At 50.2% G+C, this 13,920-nt stretch overlaps 1 protein-coding gene across 5 annotated transcripts in view; it reads right to left on the bottom strand.

Moving 5' to 3' along the window:
- DIS3L2 (DIS3 like 3'-5' exoribonuclease 2) overlaps window positions 1–13,920 on the bottom strand; it is a 365,245-nt gene that overhangs the window by 26,087 nt on the left and 325,238 nt on the right. For all 5 annotated transcript variants that reach the window (XM_032355174.1, XM_032355177.1, XM_032355175.1 and 2 more), the window contains one exon: window positions 12,689–12,768. In XM_032355174.1, the coding sequence (XP_032211065.1) occupies window positions 12,689–12,768 (80 nt within the window). The remainder of the gene's footprint in view (window positions 1–12,688; window positions 12,769–13,920) is intronic.

The following is a 13,920-nucleotide window of genomic DNA, read 5'->3' as shown; positions in this document are numbered from 1 at the left end:
ATCAAATGCCTAGGAGGAATCTAACACAAGATGAGTAAGGCTTTTACATAGAAAATTATAAGACAGTATTGAGAAGAAGAATTAAGGAAGACATAGATAAATAGCAGGATATATGATGTTTGTGGCATAGGAGACTCAGTATCATAAAAGTATCATAAAATCCCAAAATGGTTTGTGAATCTAAGCAATCTCAATGTAAATCCCAGTAAGACTGTGTGCATGTGTATGGCGACTGACGATTTGACTCTAACATTAATATGGGCATAGAAAGTGCCAAGAACAGCTTCGACGCCCTTCACAGAAGAGAACAAAGTGGAAGGTCCAGCTCTCCTGGAGATTAAGACTTTTAACAAAGGTACAACAACCGAGGCAGCGTGGCATTGGCACAAGAGCAGACACATAGATTCATGAAGTGAAACAGAGCGTGGAAACAAGACCTTTGACAAAGGCAGCATGGTGTGACAATGGGAGTCTCTTCAACAAATGATGTTGGGCCAATTAGATAAACACATGCAAAGAAGGAAACTTGCTAAACCATATTCAAAAATCAATTCTGGATATATTATAGATATAACATGGAGAAGGTAATACATGAGAGCTTCTAAAAGATACTATAGGAACATGTGGATGGTGACTTTTTTGTCAGCTTGCCGGGCCCGGGGATGCCTGGAATAAACATTATTTCTAGCGTGTCTATGAGCATTTGAGTCAGTGGAATCAGTAGGATAGACAGCCCTCCCAAAAGTGGGTAGGGATCATCTGATCTGCCGGAGGCCTGAAGAGAACAAAAGTCAGAGGAAGGAGGAGCTCATCCTATTTTCCCTGTCTCACTGCTTGAGCAGTGGGGCATCTTATCTCCTCTTCTGCTGCCCTCAGACTGGAATTCACGCCATCAACTTTCTTGGTTCTCAAGCCTTTGGACTCCATTAAATTACCACCAGTTTTCCCGGTTCTCTAGCTTATAGACGGCAGATCACGGGACTTCCCAGCCTCCGTCATCCCATGAGCAGATTCCTCATAATAAATCTCATTTAAATCAATATAAGTATATTGAGACACATATATTGGTTCTGGTTCCCTGGAGAACCATAATACAAACAAGTCTTTAGGATTTTGATTAAAAGTTCTTAAATGGGATACCAAAGAATTAACAATAAAGAAAAAGCCTGATACTCTGAACTATATTGAAATGAGGAACTTCTGTTCATTTAAACTCTACCAAAGAGAGTAAAAAAGTGAGCTACAGAGCAGAAGATATTTGTAACATGTATAACCAAGAAAGGACTCGTACTCAGAATAGAAAGAACAATAGATCAACAAGAAAACCAGAAAACCCAGTAGAAAAATATGCTGAGACTTGAAAAGGCATGCTACTGACTGGACAGTAGACATGAAATCTCATACACTGTTGTGTGTTAAACTGGTACAATCACTTGGGAAAACCATTCGGCAGTGTCTGCTGAAGTGGGTATTTTTTTCTGTGATTTAGCCACTTTGCTCCTAGGTATATACTCAATGATTTCTAATAACCCTACACTGGAAAAGAACCCCATGTTGGCTGGATTATGCTGACTGGACAGATGGATTCGCACAAAGTCAACTCTTCCAGCAGTGAGGAGGAATGGACGTGGCTAGAAGAACATCTTTGCAGCAACAAAGATGAACTCTCACAAACATCACCGGGAAAGAAAAAAAAAAAATCAGACAGGAAAGGGAGTATATGGAAGGATTCCATCCATATGAAGTACGAGGCTAGGCGAAATGAATCTGTGGTGTTCGAAGTTAGGATGGTGGATTCCTTTTGGGAGGAGGGGAAGGGCAGGAGGGAAGCTCCCAGGTACCGAAATGTTCAGTTTCTTGATTTGGGTAATACTTCTGTGGGTGTATTCATTTCTATTCTCCTTTGAACTAGATGTATAGCTTTTCTCTATGCACTTTTCTCTATGCATATCATAGTTCAAAAATATGCTTACCAGTGAGTTTACTGTGAAAATCTGTTTCCCCACACACTATGTAATGCAGTGGAATGGCATCCCTGTCCACGCTGAGACACAGATGAGTGTCTGATGGTGTCTGATGTGTCTGCACCATCCCCCCACTGCTGGATCCCACACTTTCTCACTCTCAGTTCTGGCCTCAGAAAGCCAGCAGAAGGGGCGCCTGGCTGGCTCAATGGGCTAAGAGCCTGACTCTTGGTTTCGGCTCAGGTCATGATCTCAGGTCTTGGGATACAGCCTGTGTTCAGTGGGGGGTCAGCTTGAGACTCTCCTACTCCCAGTTACAAATCAATCAATCAATCAATCTTTAAGAAAAGAGAAGAAAAGAAAAGAAAAGGCAGGAAAAGCAAGCAAGCCAGGAGGAGCTGAGTAGCTACTGATTTGTCCTTCGGGCTGAGCACCCCAGCCCGGGGGCATGGAAAACCTCTGCTCAGGCAGCTCAGGGCTCTAAAACCTAACCTCGGGCCCCTCTGTTCCCTGTTCTCTCAGGAGGCAGAGAAAGAGTGCCGAATCCCTACGGCTGATCGAGAGTGTCTCCCTGCCCCGGCCACCTGCGGCTTGCACTGCATCTGTGGGAGACAGGGTGATGGGAACCGTCAGACACGCTGACCCAGGACTTGCTGCCCTCCCTGCCCTTGGCACTCCGCGTAGCTGAGGCAGGCCCTGCCTCCACCAGGTATCCCGTGGCTCAGATGGTAACTGGGAGAGAAGGCTGCTGGCTCCACCTCTCCTGTGGGGTTTCACCCTGGGCAGCGCTCAGAGACAGGGTTTCCCTCTCTGTAAAATGGAGTAGTGCTCATCCTGCCTTCCCATTCTGTAGAGAAAGCCGAAGTCCAATGCTCCCTGCATTTCTGGCCTCCAAGGTGTGGAGGCTGTGGGTGTGAGGTGGTGGGAGGGTCCAGCGTGCACCCCCCTCCCACCTCCCTGGCTGGTGTGGAAGGGGGAGGAGTGTCCCCCCTCTGATCCATCTTGGCTGCAGCAGCTTGAGCTGGAGCTGGTCCCACACCCCACCAATGGCCCCCGCACCTGCCAGTGCCCCACAACGAGGGACGAGGGCCGGGATGGGAGCAGGGAGCTCACACCTGCACCGGGCGCATTCCAACCTGCTGGCTGCGGCTGCAGGCCTGTACCATGAGGTCGCTCCTGGCACCTCGCTCTGGTTGCAATGCCTCCAACTTCCCTCCTCTCCCTGGATTTCCAGCTCCCCTTTCTCCTAACCAGGGGCCTCTCCAAGAACAAGAAAGGCTTTCTTCAGTCGGACTGGCAGTGTCGGTGGGAGGTCTGGGGGCTCTTAGGTAATGTCACCACTTAGCCTGAGGAACTGGCATTGGGTCCCAGGTGTGGATAAAAAGTATCACTTCCAAAGCGCAGGGAAGTGTTGGTGTTGGTCTGAAGTGGTCGGGGATGCTGGGAAATACCTCCTCTGCTTATTTTAGGTGAAGGACTAGAACGGGAACCTAGCATTGGGGAAACGAATTATTGGGGCTTAATTATCAGGAGCCCCTGCTCTCTCCCAGCTCTAGTGTGGCAGCTGGGCCTCTGGGACCTTGTGCTCTAGCAGCAAAAACTGCCTTTCAGCTGGGCTGCAGCCTCTCCAACCCCACCCCTGCATGGGGACTGAGCCGCACTTCTGGTGGGCTGTTCCCACTAGTGACCCACTCCTCCGGCAGGCAGGCGATTTCAGCTCGGTGACTTCCCATGGGCCTGGTTGGGACCTGAGACTCTCCCTAGGCGGTACTGCTCCCTTCCGGTCCTGCATGGGGCGGGACTGTGGGGAGGTCTGAAGACTCCCTCCTGCCCTCTCCTGCCCTCTTCTGCCCCCTTCTCTTCTACGGCTGGCCTGCCGTCTGCCAGCAGGTCTGAACCAACACTAGGAGCGCTGCTGCGGGTCTGAGAGTTCGGGGGCTGCTCACTGGACTGCTCACTCATTGGCTGGCAGGCAGAGGGGCTGCACTTCTGAGAGCTACATGGGACATGGAGAGTCTAAGGCACAGAGTGGCGGCCTGAAGGCTCAGAGATTTGTTGATGGTGCCTAGGGAAAAAGCTTTGGCTTGACTTGGTGTTGATTGGAACACGTAAAAGCCTGGGGGGGCAGCGTCCCCCAGGACCATGAGGCTGGCTGGTTACCGTGAGGTGTGCCAATGCCCAGCAGAGGGACAATGACAGATGGTGTGCCCTCCACGAGCAGCTAAAAGTCAAAGTGGGACAGCCACAGGGGGCCCCCTTGGCAGCTTGCAAAATGGTGGCCCTTCCTCTCTCAGGAGGCTAGCAATGTCCCTGTGCTGGAAGACACAGGTCCCTCCCCTGTCCCCAGGAGTGTCCCCTACCTTTCCGGGCTGCCAGGCCCCTGATTAGGGCTCAGGGCTAGTATGATGGTCCTGCTGGGGGTGTGCGGGGCCTGATAAGGGGGGACAGAGATTCTATACCAAGAGTGAGAATCAGCCAGCAGGATTCGAGGGGCATGATCAAAGGGACAGAAGACGAGACATAAGACGAGATGAGCAAGAATTCATGGACTTGGGGTATTCTGTGGGATGTGCATTTGATGCCCCACAAAGGCCCAAGAGGGCACACTTGCTCCTGGGGTGGCCCTTAGAGGCCCAGAGACAGTGATAGCTGAGGCTGAGGGAAGTGGAAGGGCATGAACTGCCCTGGCAGACAGCAGAGGAAGGAGGAAAGAGGCCGAGGGAAGGGGCCGTGCTGGCACGGATGAACTACTGAGAAGTACCAGAAGACCCAGCTGAGGCCTGTGTTCTGTGGGAGCGCCTGCAGGACATTCCTCCACCGGGATCAACAACAATGTACGAGGAAGACGGATACCAAACCACGGAGGAGTCTGTTGGCGCCATTCCTCTGCAGGAGAGGCAGTTGCAGAGCTGGGTTCGCTAACACTCGCAGACACGATGGTGCCTGGGGTCCTGGGGGCCAGGGATGACGTGGCACAGGCCCTTCACAACTGCCAGCGCCAGCTGCTGCCAGGGTTCTTCAGACTCCAAGTTCATCAGGGCCAGGAGATGGGAGGGGCCGTCTTCATGGGCAGTGAGGGCGGGACAGTCAACCGGGATCAGGGGAGGCGCAGGCAGGGAGGTGTGTGGAACTCAGGGGAACTTCCTGCTGCTCCTGCCCCACTGGGAACAGACATACAGATACGCACCAACCCTGGCTCAGAAACCTCATGACGCGGGTTTGGGTCAAACTACCGGCTAAGACGCCAAGACCTGCTCAGGTGCTGGCTAGGGGTGAGAAGTATTTGGGAGGGACAGTAGGGGAGAGGGAGGAGAGGCCCAGCAGGGACCCCGAGTTCTAGTCCGTAATGGAAGCAGGAGCCTATCCCATTCATTTCTCCTTTTGAAGCTCCTCCTTGGGAAGAGAGGCCCGCAAGAGCCACAGAGTAGCTGCTCCCCACAGTGGGGTGTAAAGGCAGTTCTGAGGGGGCAAAGGGTGGCCTGGGGCTGCCCTGGGAGGGTGGCTCCCATGGGATCCGAGACTACTGCAACAAGCAAGGCTGGTTCGAGGCCACTCTACTGGCCTGGCCTAAGCCGTCTTGGAATCAGGCTGCAGGCTGAGCCTCTGCCTCTGGCCTGCCTTTCCTCACCCTCTTCTTCGCAGGGGAAGGCTGGTGCCATGGTCTGCAGCCTGTGGCCGCTCCTGTTGTCGCCCTTCATCCCCTTGTGCGTCTCCCACACGCTAATCCTGTCTGGGACACTACTTGTCAGGGGACCTGAGCTCACCTGGCATGGCCCCATGATGGAAACAAGAGAACACAGAGAGAATACTGTCTCTGTCCCCTGGGTCTGCTCTGACTGTGCCGACAGGGTCCTAAGACCAAACTGAGGATACTGAGCCAGCTAGTTCCCTGGGGCAGGCCAGCATGCTGGGAAGGCCTCAGGTCCAGAAAGCACTATGTGCCCAGGGGCTGAGGGCAAAGAACCCAGGTGGGCTGTCAGGGTCCCGGGGCCCGGGACCTTTCTGGCAAGAAAGGCCAGAAAGGCCAGTGACGTGAGTGATGAGGTGCCCGTGGGCTCTGGAGAGCAGACAACGCGAGGACCAGCACGGCCCTCTCCTCTGGAAAGCCGCAATGTTGCATTCCTCCCACTTGGGTTTAGGAAGGTGGAAAGGCGCTGAGCTTAGGAAAATCCATCTCACAGGGGGAAGCTTTCTTGGAGGCCTCTAGATGTTGGCTATTTGCCGTGGGTTTCAAGGTGCCAACATGAGTTCTCCAGTCAGTCAGGAAAACCCAAAGGATTTGGTTTCATTAGTTTAGCAAACTAACCCATCCCCAGAGTAAGATGGAGTTGGGGGGGAGCTGGTGGTCTCTGGACTGAGGCGAGGCACAGGGCTGCCCAGGGGGAGTAGAGGGCACTGCAGAGCTGCAGCCTGGGTCCAAGAGGGCCCAGGGCACAAGCCACATAGGCAAGCTGCAAGGTAGAACACCGTGCTTGGTAACAGTTTCCTTACACAGCCATATCACACTTCCCTTCATGCTGTTCTCCCCCAGCCCTGAGACATATGGCCATCTTCATGCTCCTGACGGAAAGACCGCATCCCAGAGGGGGACAATGACCTGCCCTGGAGAAGACCGGCCAAACTCCTATTTGTGATGACAGGTCAGGAGCCCATCCAACGGACCAGGCTGTCTGCTTCCCTAGGAGTCCGCAGGGGTTGGAATCCCAGGACTTCCCAGACAGAGAGCTTCTAGGACAGAGCTGCCAAGGAGAGGCTAGAACCAGATCTCACCCCTCCTCCCCTGCCCCAAGATTTAAGCTCTGGAGAGAAAAGCAGGTGGTGTGAAGGCACAGCCTGGGCTTTGGAATTGGCTCACATTGGGGCAAAACCCAGGCTCTGCTCTTGACCATGGTGTGACCTTGGGCAGGTTAAGTGCTCTCTTAAAAAAAAAAAAATCTGTAGAATTATGAAAATAAGATCTGTCTGAGTGGTTGTGGAACTAGGACTAACTCAGGTAAGCCCCTTGCCCCACGCTGGTGATCTGTGGGCATTCGTGAGCTAGTAGTTCTGATCACTATTACACTGCATGGACCAGAAAATTTGAGAGGTCACGAACAAAATATCTGGCATATTTAAAATTGTCATTGTTACTGTTATGCCTCACTATCAAGCAAAAAAATGTGAAGCAGTTGATGTAAATAACTATAATCACTACAATACTTACAGAGTTAAAAATCAATTTTTTATAGCTTTTTTCTTCTACATGTTAGTTCTTCAGAATTCATAAATTATCCAAGGAGATAGTTTTCCCTAATATCAGGAGCAATTTAATCCTCATCATAATCGTATAACAAATGAAAAACTAAGGCTGGAAAGAGATTTGACTTCCAGGAGCCAGGTTCCCTCTCTAAAAGATTATGTTAGGTCCCCCACCCACTCCCTTCCTCAAGGATGGTGTACCAGGTCCTGGGCTAGGCACCAGGGGCACTGAAGGGAGCAAAACAAGGCCCTGAGCTTACAAGGGCCCAGGCCAGGACAGGGAGCAGCAGGTAAACCAATGCCCAAACTGTCCTGTGTTGAATGCTGAAGAAGGGACGGGTGAGGCGGAGGACCATGGAGGAGGGACACTGGTTTCAGCCCTTTGTGACAGTTTTGAAGGGCTGGAATGGCTTCCTGGGAGATATTTGTTAGGGGCTAGAATGATTTTCTGGAAGTAGTAAAACTTAGCTAAGAGTGGAAGGGTCACCCCCAGATGGGTGGGGAAAGGGCCGTGGGAAAGAGTGGGGTTCTAGAAATAAGGAACAGCCTGGTCACACAGACACACATCACACACGAGAGACCTGAGGTGGTCTGGGAGGGGTGGGACATAGGGGACATTGGAGCAGGTGGGGACCTTGCCCCTTCCACTAGTCCAGGGCCTCTGAGGGCCACGCAAATGTTCATTCAGCTCTGTAGCCTCAGTGCCTAGTGCTATACTGGTCCCTAGCAGAAACCCTCAGAACGCTGCATGAACAAGTGCGTACTCAGATTCGCATTCAGTTCATTCAGACCTGTGGTTCTGACGAGATGGTAGACTGAATGGATGGGGACCTTCTTCCCCACACAACCACAGGAAAATGAGGAAATACATGATTAGAACCATTTGAATATAAAACTAAGCATCAGAGAATAATGGGAAGATCCCCAGTTACCTAAAATAAAGAGGAAACTAAGTCAAAGCCAGAATCTTTATCATGGAAGCTGGGGCTGGGATGATCAAACTCTGACACAGTTACAGGCTCTAGGATTTTCATGCCCACAGGAGGAAGAAGACCTGGCCAGGGAAATGGATCCGAGAGTCAGGAATCTAGGAAGGGCTGTTGGTCTTTAAACAGGGACAGAAAGACCTTTCTCACAGCCTGGAGAGTCCGTACGTGAAGCAGAGCAGAGGTCTCTCCTTCGCAGAAAGGAGATTCAAAGCCTACATGGCATGGGTTGGTGTAGAGGCTGAATCAATCCTACCCAGCTTCCGGGAATCCTAACAGAACGAGCTGGGCCTCTGGAACCCTGGGGTCTTGGTGGAACTAACACCGAAGTGATGAACACAGACCCCACAACTCACGGCTCCCATGGTGAAAACAATCCCGACTAAGACGGTCTCCTGATAAAAAAGAACCACCAAGTGAGGAAGTGAGCCACCACAAAGGCAAGGTGACAGACACAACTTATGCAAAAGATAGTACTCTTAAAACTAGAGATAATTGGACACTTCAAAAGACACGATATGTGTCATCAAAATAAAGAGATGAAAGGGACAGAAATCATAATAAAAACTAGGGCACTAAAAAACTAAACTAAAACCCAAAATTAACAGGCTGATTTTAAAAAGCTCCAAACAGAACTTCTAAAACTTAAAAATAAAACCCAAACCTTCACATTCGAAAAGAGTGCTAAACAGCCGATTATGAACAGCCACAGGGTCAGTAAACTCACAGATGTTTTTGAGGAAGTGCTGGAATTTGTCACTGGCAGAAAGGGAGATGGAGGAAAAGAGCAGACTGATAACACGGCAGGTTTCTAACAGGAGCTCTAGGAAAGACCGGAGAGAATCAAAGAGAGAGCAGAGAAGAATTTCCAAATGGAAGAACCACACCGAGCCCCCCAGCAACATAATAAAAATGATTCTACCCTTTGACTGACTGCCGTAAAACTATCGAACACCAAAGTAAAAAATCAGGTCTCAAAAGCAACCAGAATGAAAAGTTATGCAAAGCTCCCTCTGGTGACAGAGAGGACAGGCTGGAGGTCAAAGAGCCAGAGGCAGTGTGCCAAGTAGTTCCTGGTCCCCGGCACTGGGAGGAGGGTTGTGGGGACGGAGGCAAGGGAACATTCTGGACACAGTTCTCCATCCATGAAGGGTACAACTGTCCTCACAGTTGTTCTGAAGTCTGAAGCAGCTACTTTCCTCATCTGCACTCCCATAGCCTTTGACTCCCCCCACTGTGGAGCATGAGTCCCCCAGGGGAGCTGCAGTGAGGTCTGCTCTTTGCACAAACTCCTCAAGGCCCTGGAACAGGTGTAAGTCATCTCTTGTGCCCCAGTGCCTAGCACAACATGTGGTATGGGGCGGGAGCCTACTGAACGCGTGACTGACTTATGAATCACATACTCGCTCTTCATGGCCTCTTCCTAGGCCCATGAAGAAATCTCCAAACCTGAGTCTGAGAAACGACTCTCAGTCAGCCCCAGGTTCCCTGGATTGCATATTAAAGGCAGTGAAGCTTTCTGCAGCAGAAAAATAGAAGGTCCGTGGTGGACACTGGTAGCACCTGTTGGTGTGGTGGGGAGAGGCCTCACGTCTCTTAGGGGCACATGTGACCAACTTTTGAGGGGCTAAAGGGATAATCTGAGTGAAGGGCTTTACCAGTCCGGCTCCAGGCACAATAGGGCAGCTACCTTCTTCTAATGACCTCGGTTACGAATGCTGACCTGAGGACTGTGCCCTCTAGCCCAATAACAGGCAGGATCCAAGTGCGGCCGGATATCAGATATAGACCAGTCCCAGGGCCTGTCCTCCCTGGAGCCCAGAGGCAAGCATGAGCCCCTTAATGCAGATGAAGAACAGGATGGCATGGGGCCAAATACCAGGGCCACCAGGATGTTTCCAGGGAAGGAAGCTGAGAAGAGCATCCAGGGAAAATAAAAGCAGAGTGCCTATTTGCAGGGCAACTCCATTTGAAGGGAATGACCACTGGGGACCACCATCCCAATCAATGATCTCAATACTTATTTACAACACCCTCTTTGCGGATGGACTGAATTTGACAGAGCTAAATACTAAAATGACCATGAATTATTATAGTAAAAGCAGTAGTTTCAATAATGAATTGTACCAAACAAATCTTCAGATATCAAGCTAATTTCTTAGGCAAACCTTCTCACTATGCGGCTCTTGCATTCGTGTGACTTGCCTGAGGAAACATGAACTCCTCAGAGCCTGGGGTGAAACAGCCTTATTTCCCAAACACCCCTGTCACACCAATACTGGGATTCAGGCACTCTAGGGGAAATGACCCTAAAAGTGAAGAGAGGAACACAGACAGGGCAGACCCAGGGGAGAGGAGAAAACACAGTCAAGCTCATGGGATTCTACAGGCCTCCCTTGGCAATTCACACGTGGACAGAGGAGGCTGCCTTTAGACTGAGTGTGTCGCCCCCAGCGGACAACAGCCAAAGCCATGCCTACCAACCTCTTCCCTACTCATCCTCCCTTAGCTGCTGCCCCGGCTCATGGAGGTAGGCTTGTGGCCACTGGCAAACAAAATGGAAGCCCTGACGTAATTCTTCTGTTTGGGCAGGAGAGGCACACTTACTATGGGCACTTGATGTGCTAGGCTGTAATGATGTCCTTAACATATCATTTCCATCCCCAGGACCATCATTCCCCCAGTTTTGGCGGAAGGCATCCTTAGTCCCATTATTCTTAACAGATGAAGAAACCTGAGGCTCAGAGGTTCGGACATCTGCCCACACACTGCTAATGAACCGCGAGACTGCCTCTAGGAGGACGAGCGAGACAGAGCCACAGCAAGGGGTCACTGAGACGTCCCACGGTCTGTCGTCCTCCCACTGAATGAAATGGCTGCCAACCTCTTTCTCGAGAAGCAGGGAGTCGGGCCAGAACTGGAGTGTGTCAGCACCCTGGGCTGAAAGACTGCTCTTGCTGCCACTATTCGTGTGTGCAGGGCTGCCATCCCCCTGCCATCCAGCGGGCACCAACGTGGGGAGCACAGGGCAGCATGGATGAGCAGATTATGGCTGGCATTTCTCTTACTCCCTAGTGACGCCTGCACCTGCCCGCAGGAGACCTACTCGGTGGTCCCCATCCCTGGACCCAAGAAGTCCAGCCCTGCTTCCCTGCCAAATTCAGCATTATGAGACGCCGAGATGGTATCTCAACACGACAGCCCAGAAACCCTGAAGCTTCTAGAAACAGTGCCATCCAAGAGGAAAAAAGATGCTGTTAAGGGCACTTGGTCAATCTTTCCTAAGTGATTAATCCGGTAGGAACAGAGGGTACACAACAGCTTACTACAGCATCCTCTAAAGATGAATGATAAACAAGAGTAACACCTTGAAACTAATATGGATGGAGATTTCAGTCACAAAGGCGCCCAGTAACCCATCCACCCTGTCCCCACAACCCCTCTGGGGAACCAGAGTAGGAGTTCTTCAGGAAGACCTAAGTTTCTCTTCTGGAATGTAAAGGACAGTTCCACTGGCATGTGCTTACTGGATTCCTTCCAGTGAGTACCATTAAATAGCTCACATAGTTAAACAATCAGTCCGCAAGTCCAGGTTGGGACTGTTCCTGTCACTGACTGGGGTTTCCGAAATAGCAAGGCGGGACAACAGCTGTCGTTTGTCTATTCTCTTCCCAGAGCAACTGGGTTCACGGTGACTCTTCCTCACGCGGCTGTGGTCGGTGACCCAGAGCAAGTTACATCCGTTCCCTAGACTTCAGCTCCTGCACATACAGCAGTGGTAACAATGGAGGAAAGCTCTTCGGGGTGCTATGAGGGTCACACAGGATAAGAGATGTAATGTCCCCAGAGGTGTGCCTGCCCAGTATGGGGGCTCACTGGTAGCTGCCATTGTTGCTCATCTCACCACTGTCATTGTTCTCAGCGGGCACTCGCTATGTCACAGACAAAACTACACAGTCAGGAAAGTAGTCTGTGGTGAAGGAAAGAGCTCCTAGAGCAGCCTGCCAGGTGTTCCCTTTCTAATAATAAGATTACCGACTTGAGTCTCTGCAAGGACCCAGAAATCCCCTGAGTATAAAGCTCACAAGGTAGACTAACACAACAAAACCTAGTCACAGAGGCCAGGTCAGACCCAAGGGCACAAGCCAAAGTCACTCAGTGAACCAAACTAGCAAGCATGGCCTTGGAGACAGGTGGTGGCGGTGGGGTGGGGTGGGGTCCCCCAGAGGAAAAACTGACATCTGGAAAGGAAGGTTGCTTCTGAATAGATGTGTCATACCTCCCACACAAGTACTTCAAGTCCTACATTTAGGAGCCCAAGAGATTTGACAGGAGAAATAGTTCTGTGCCAGCTCTTTTCCAGGAGAGCCCCCTCAAAGTGTGAGTCCCTTCCTGACAAGCCTTTGTCAGAGAAGCCCGCTGTGACAGAACCCACAGGCGCTGCCCCCTCTATGGGACAGGGTGAGGGGAAGCTCCTTTCTTCCCCACCCAGTGGCTTACTTGTTGCTGTCGCGGTACTCGTAGATGTGACATCCTTGAGGCAGTCCAGTCTCGTGATCCAGAGTGAAAGCAAGTTTCAGCTGCGGGAAGAGAGAAGAGAGAAATAATGAAGTCGAGGCAGCATGTGCTCTTCATTCTGGCCGCTGAAATGAGGAAAAAGTCACGACCTGAGCCGAAAATAAAAGTCGGACACCCAAACCGACTGTGCCACCCAGGCGCCCCTAACTAGAATTTTAAATAAAAACTTGAAAAAAAAAAAAGAAGTAAAGTTTTAGAAGTAGAGTCAACAGGATATGCCGAGGGATTCTATGTTAGGGAGTGGTGAGATGGGAAAAGAAGAAATCCAAGACAGTTCAAGTTCTTGATTTGGACAATCAGGTAGGTTCCATGGCTGAGTGGGAAGACTGAATCTAGAGGTGGCTAGAAAGCCGAAAGTTTGGTTTTGGATGCGTTAGCTTTGAGGCACTCAGTAACTTTCTTTGATTAGGGGAGATCAGGAACCAGATCTGGTAATGAGGTCTTGTTGCTTTCTGGATTCCAGAAGGGCGTGCTCAGGTGAGTGCAGAATTCAGGGAAATTGTGTGAGTTCTGCTAGAGCTGAGGTGGTGAGGGCAGCTTTAACATTTCTAAACCTAGAGCCAATTATTAGATTTACAGATTAACCAGGTTTTTAAATTGCCAGGGAAATTTTAACTAAAATTAACTGCACATTAGGATACATTATTCTAACTTTTTTTTTTTTTTTTTTTTTTTTTAACTGCAAGGCTGTTAACACAGATCTGCATCATTAGAGGCTGGACGGGTTTTCCCTTCCTGAGAGGGAAAAGAGCTTGTAGGAATGGCTTGTCCTCTTACTGACCCAGATGAAAATACAAAAACAGAAACAAGCCCTTCTTCACCACCATGAAGCCAGGAACTTCAAGTCAAAGGCATGTTTTCCCTACAGAGCCCTGCTTGGGCCTTCCCAACCCTCTTTCAGCAAAATCGAAAATCATTGTTTTTTTTAAAAAATCTATTAACTATACCATTTTCTCTTGACCTCTCCCTTTGTGGCTGAGGCCAGGCCTATATTCACTGAGTCCATTTCAAAGACTGCTCCACTTAGAAATTTCCAAATCTTTTAGCTCAGGATTTATAAGCTTTATGCAATTTATGAATTTATGGCTTAGAAAAATTATCATAAATGTAAGAGCTAAAGTTTTTCTGTGAAACTGTTCACTTCAGTATCATTT

Source organism: Mustela erminea, chromosome 8, assembly GCF_009829155.1.
Source record: "Mustela erminea isolate mMusErm1 chromosome 8, mMusErm1.Pri, whole genome shotgun sequence".
NCBI lineage: Eukaryota > Metazoa > Chordata > Mammalia > Carnivora > Mustelidae > Mustela > Mustela erminea.
Note: the sequence above shows the minus strand (reverse complement) of the source record. Positions and strands in the feature narration are given on the sequence as shown.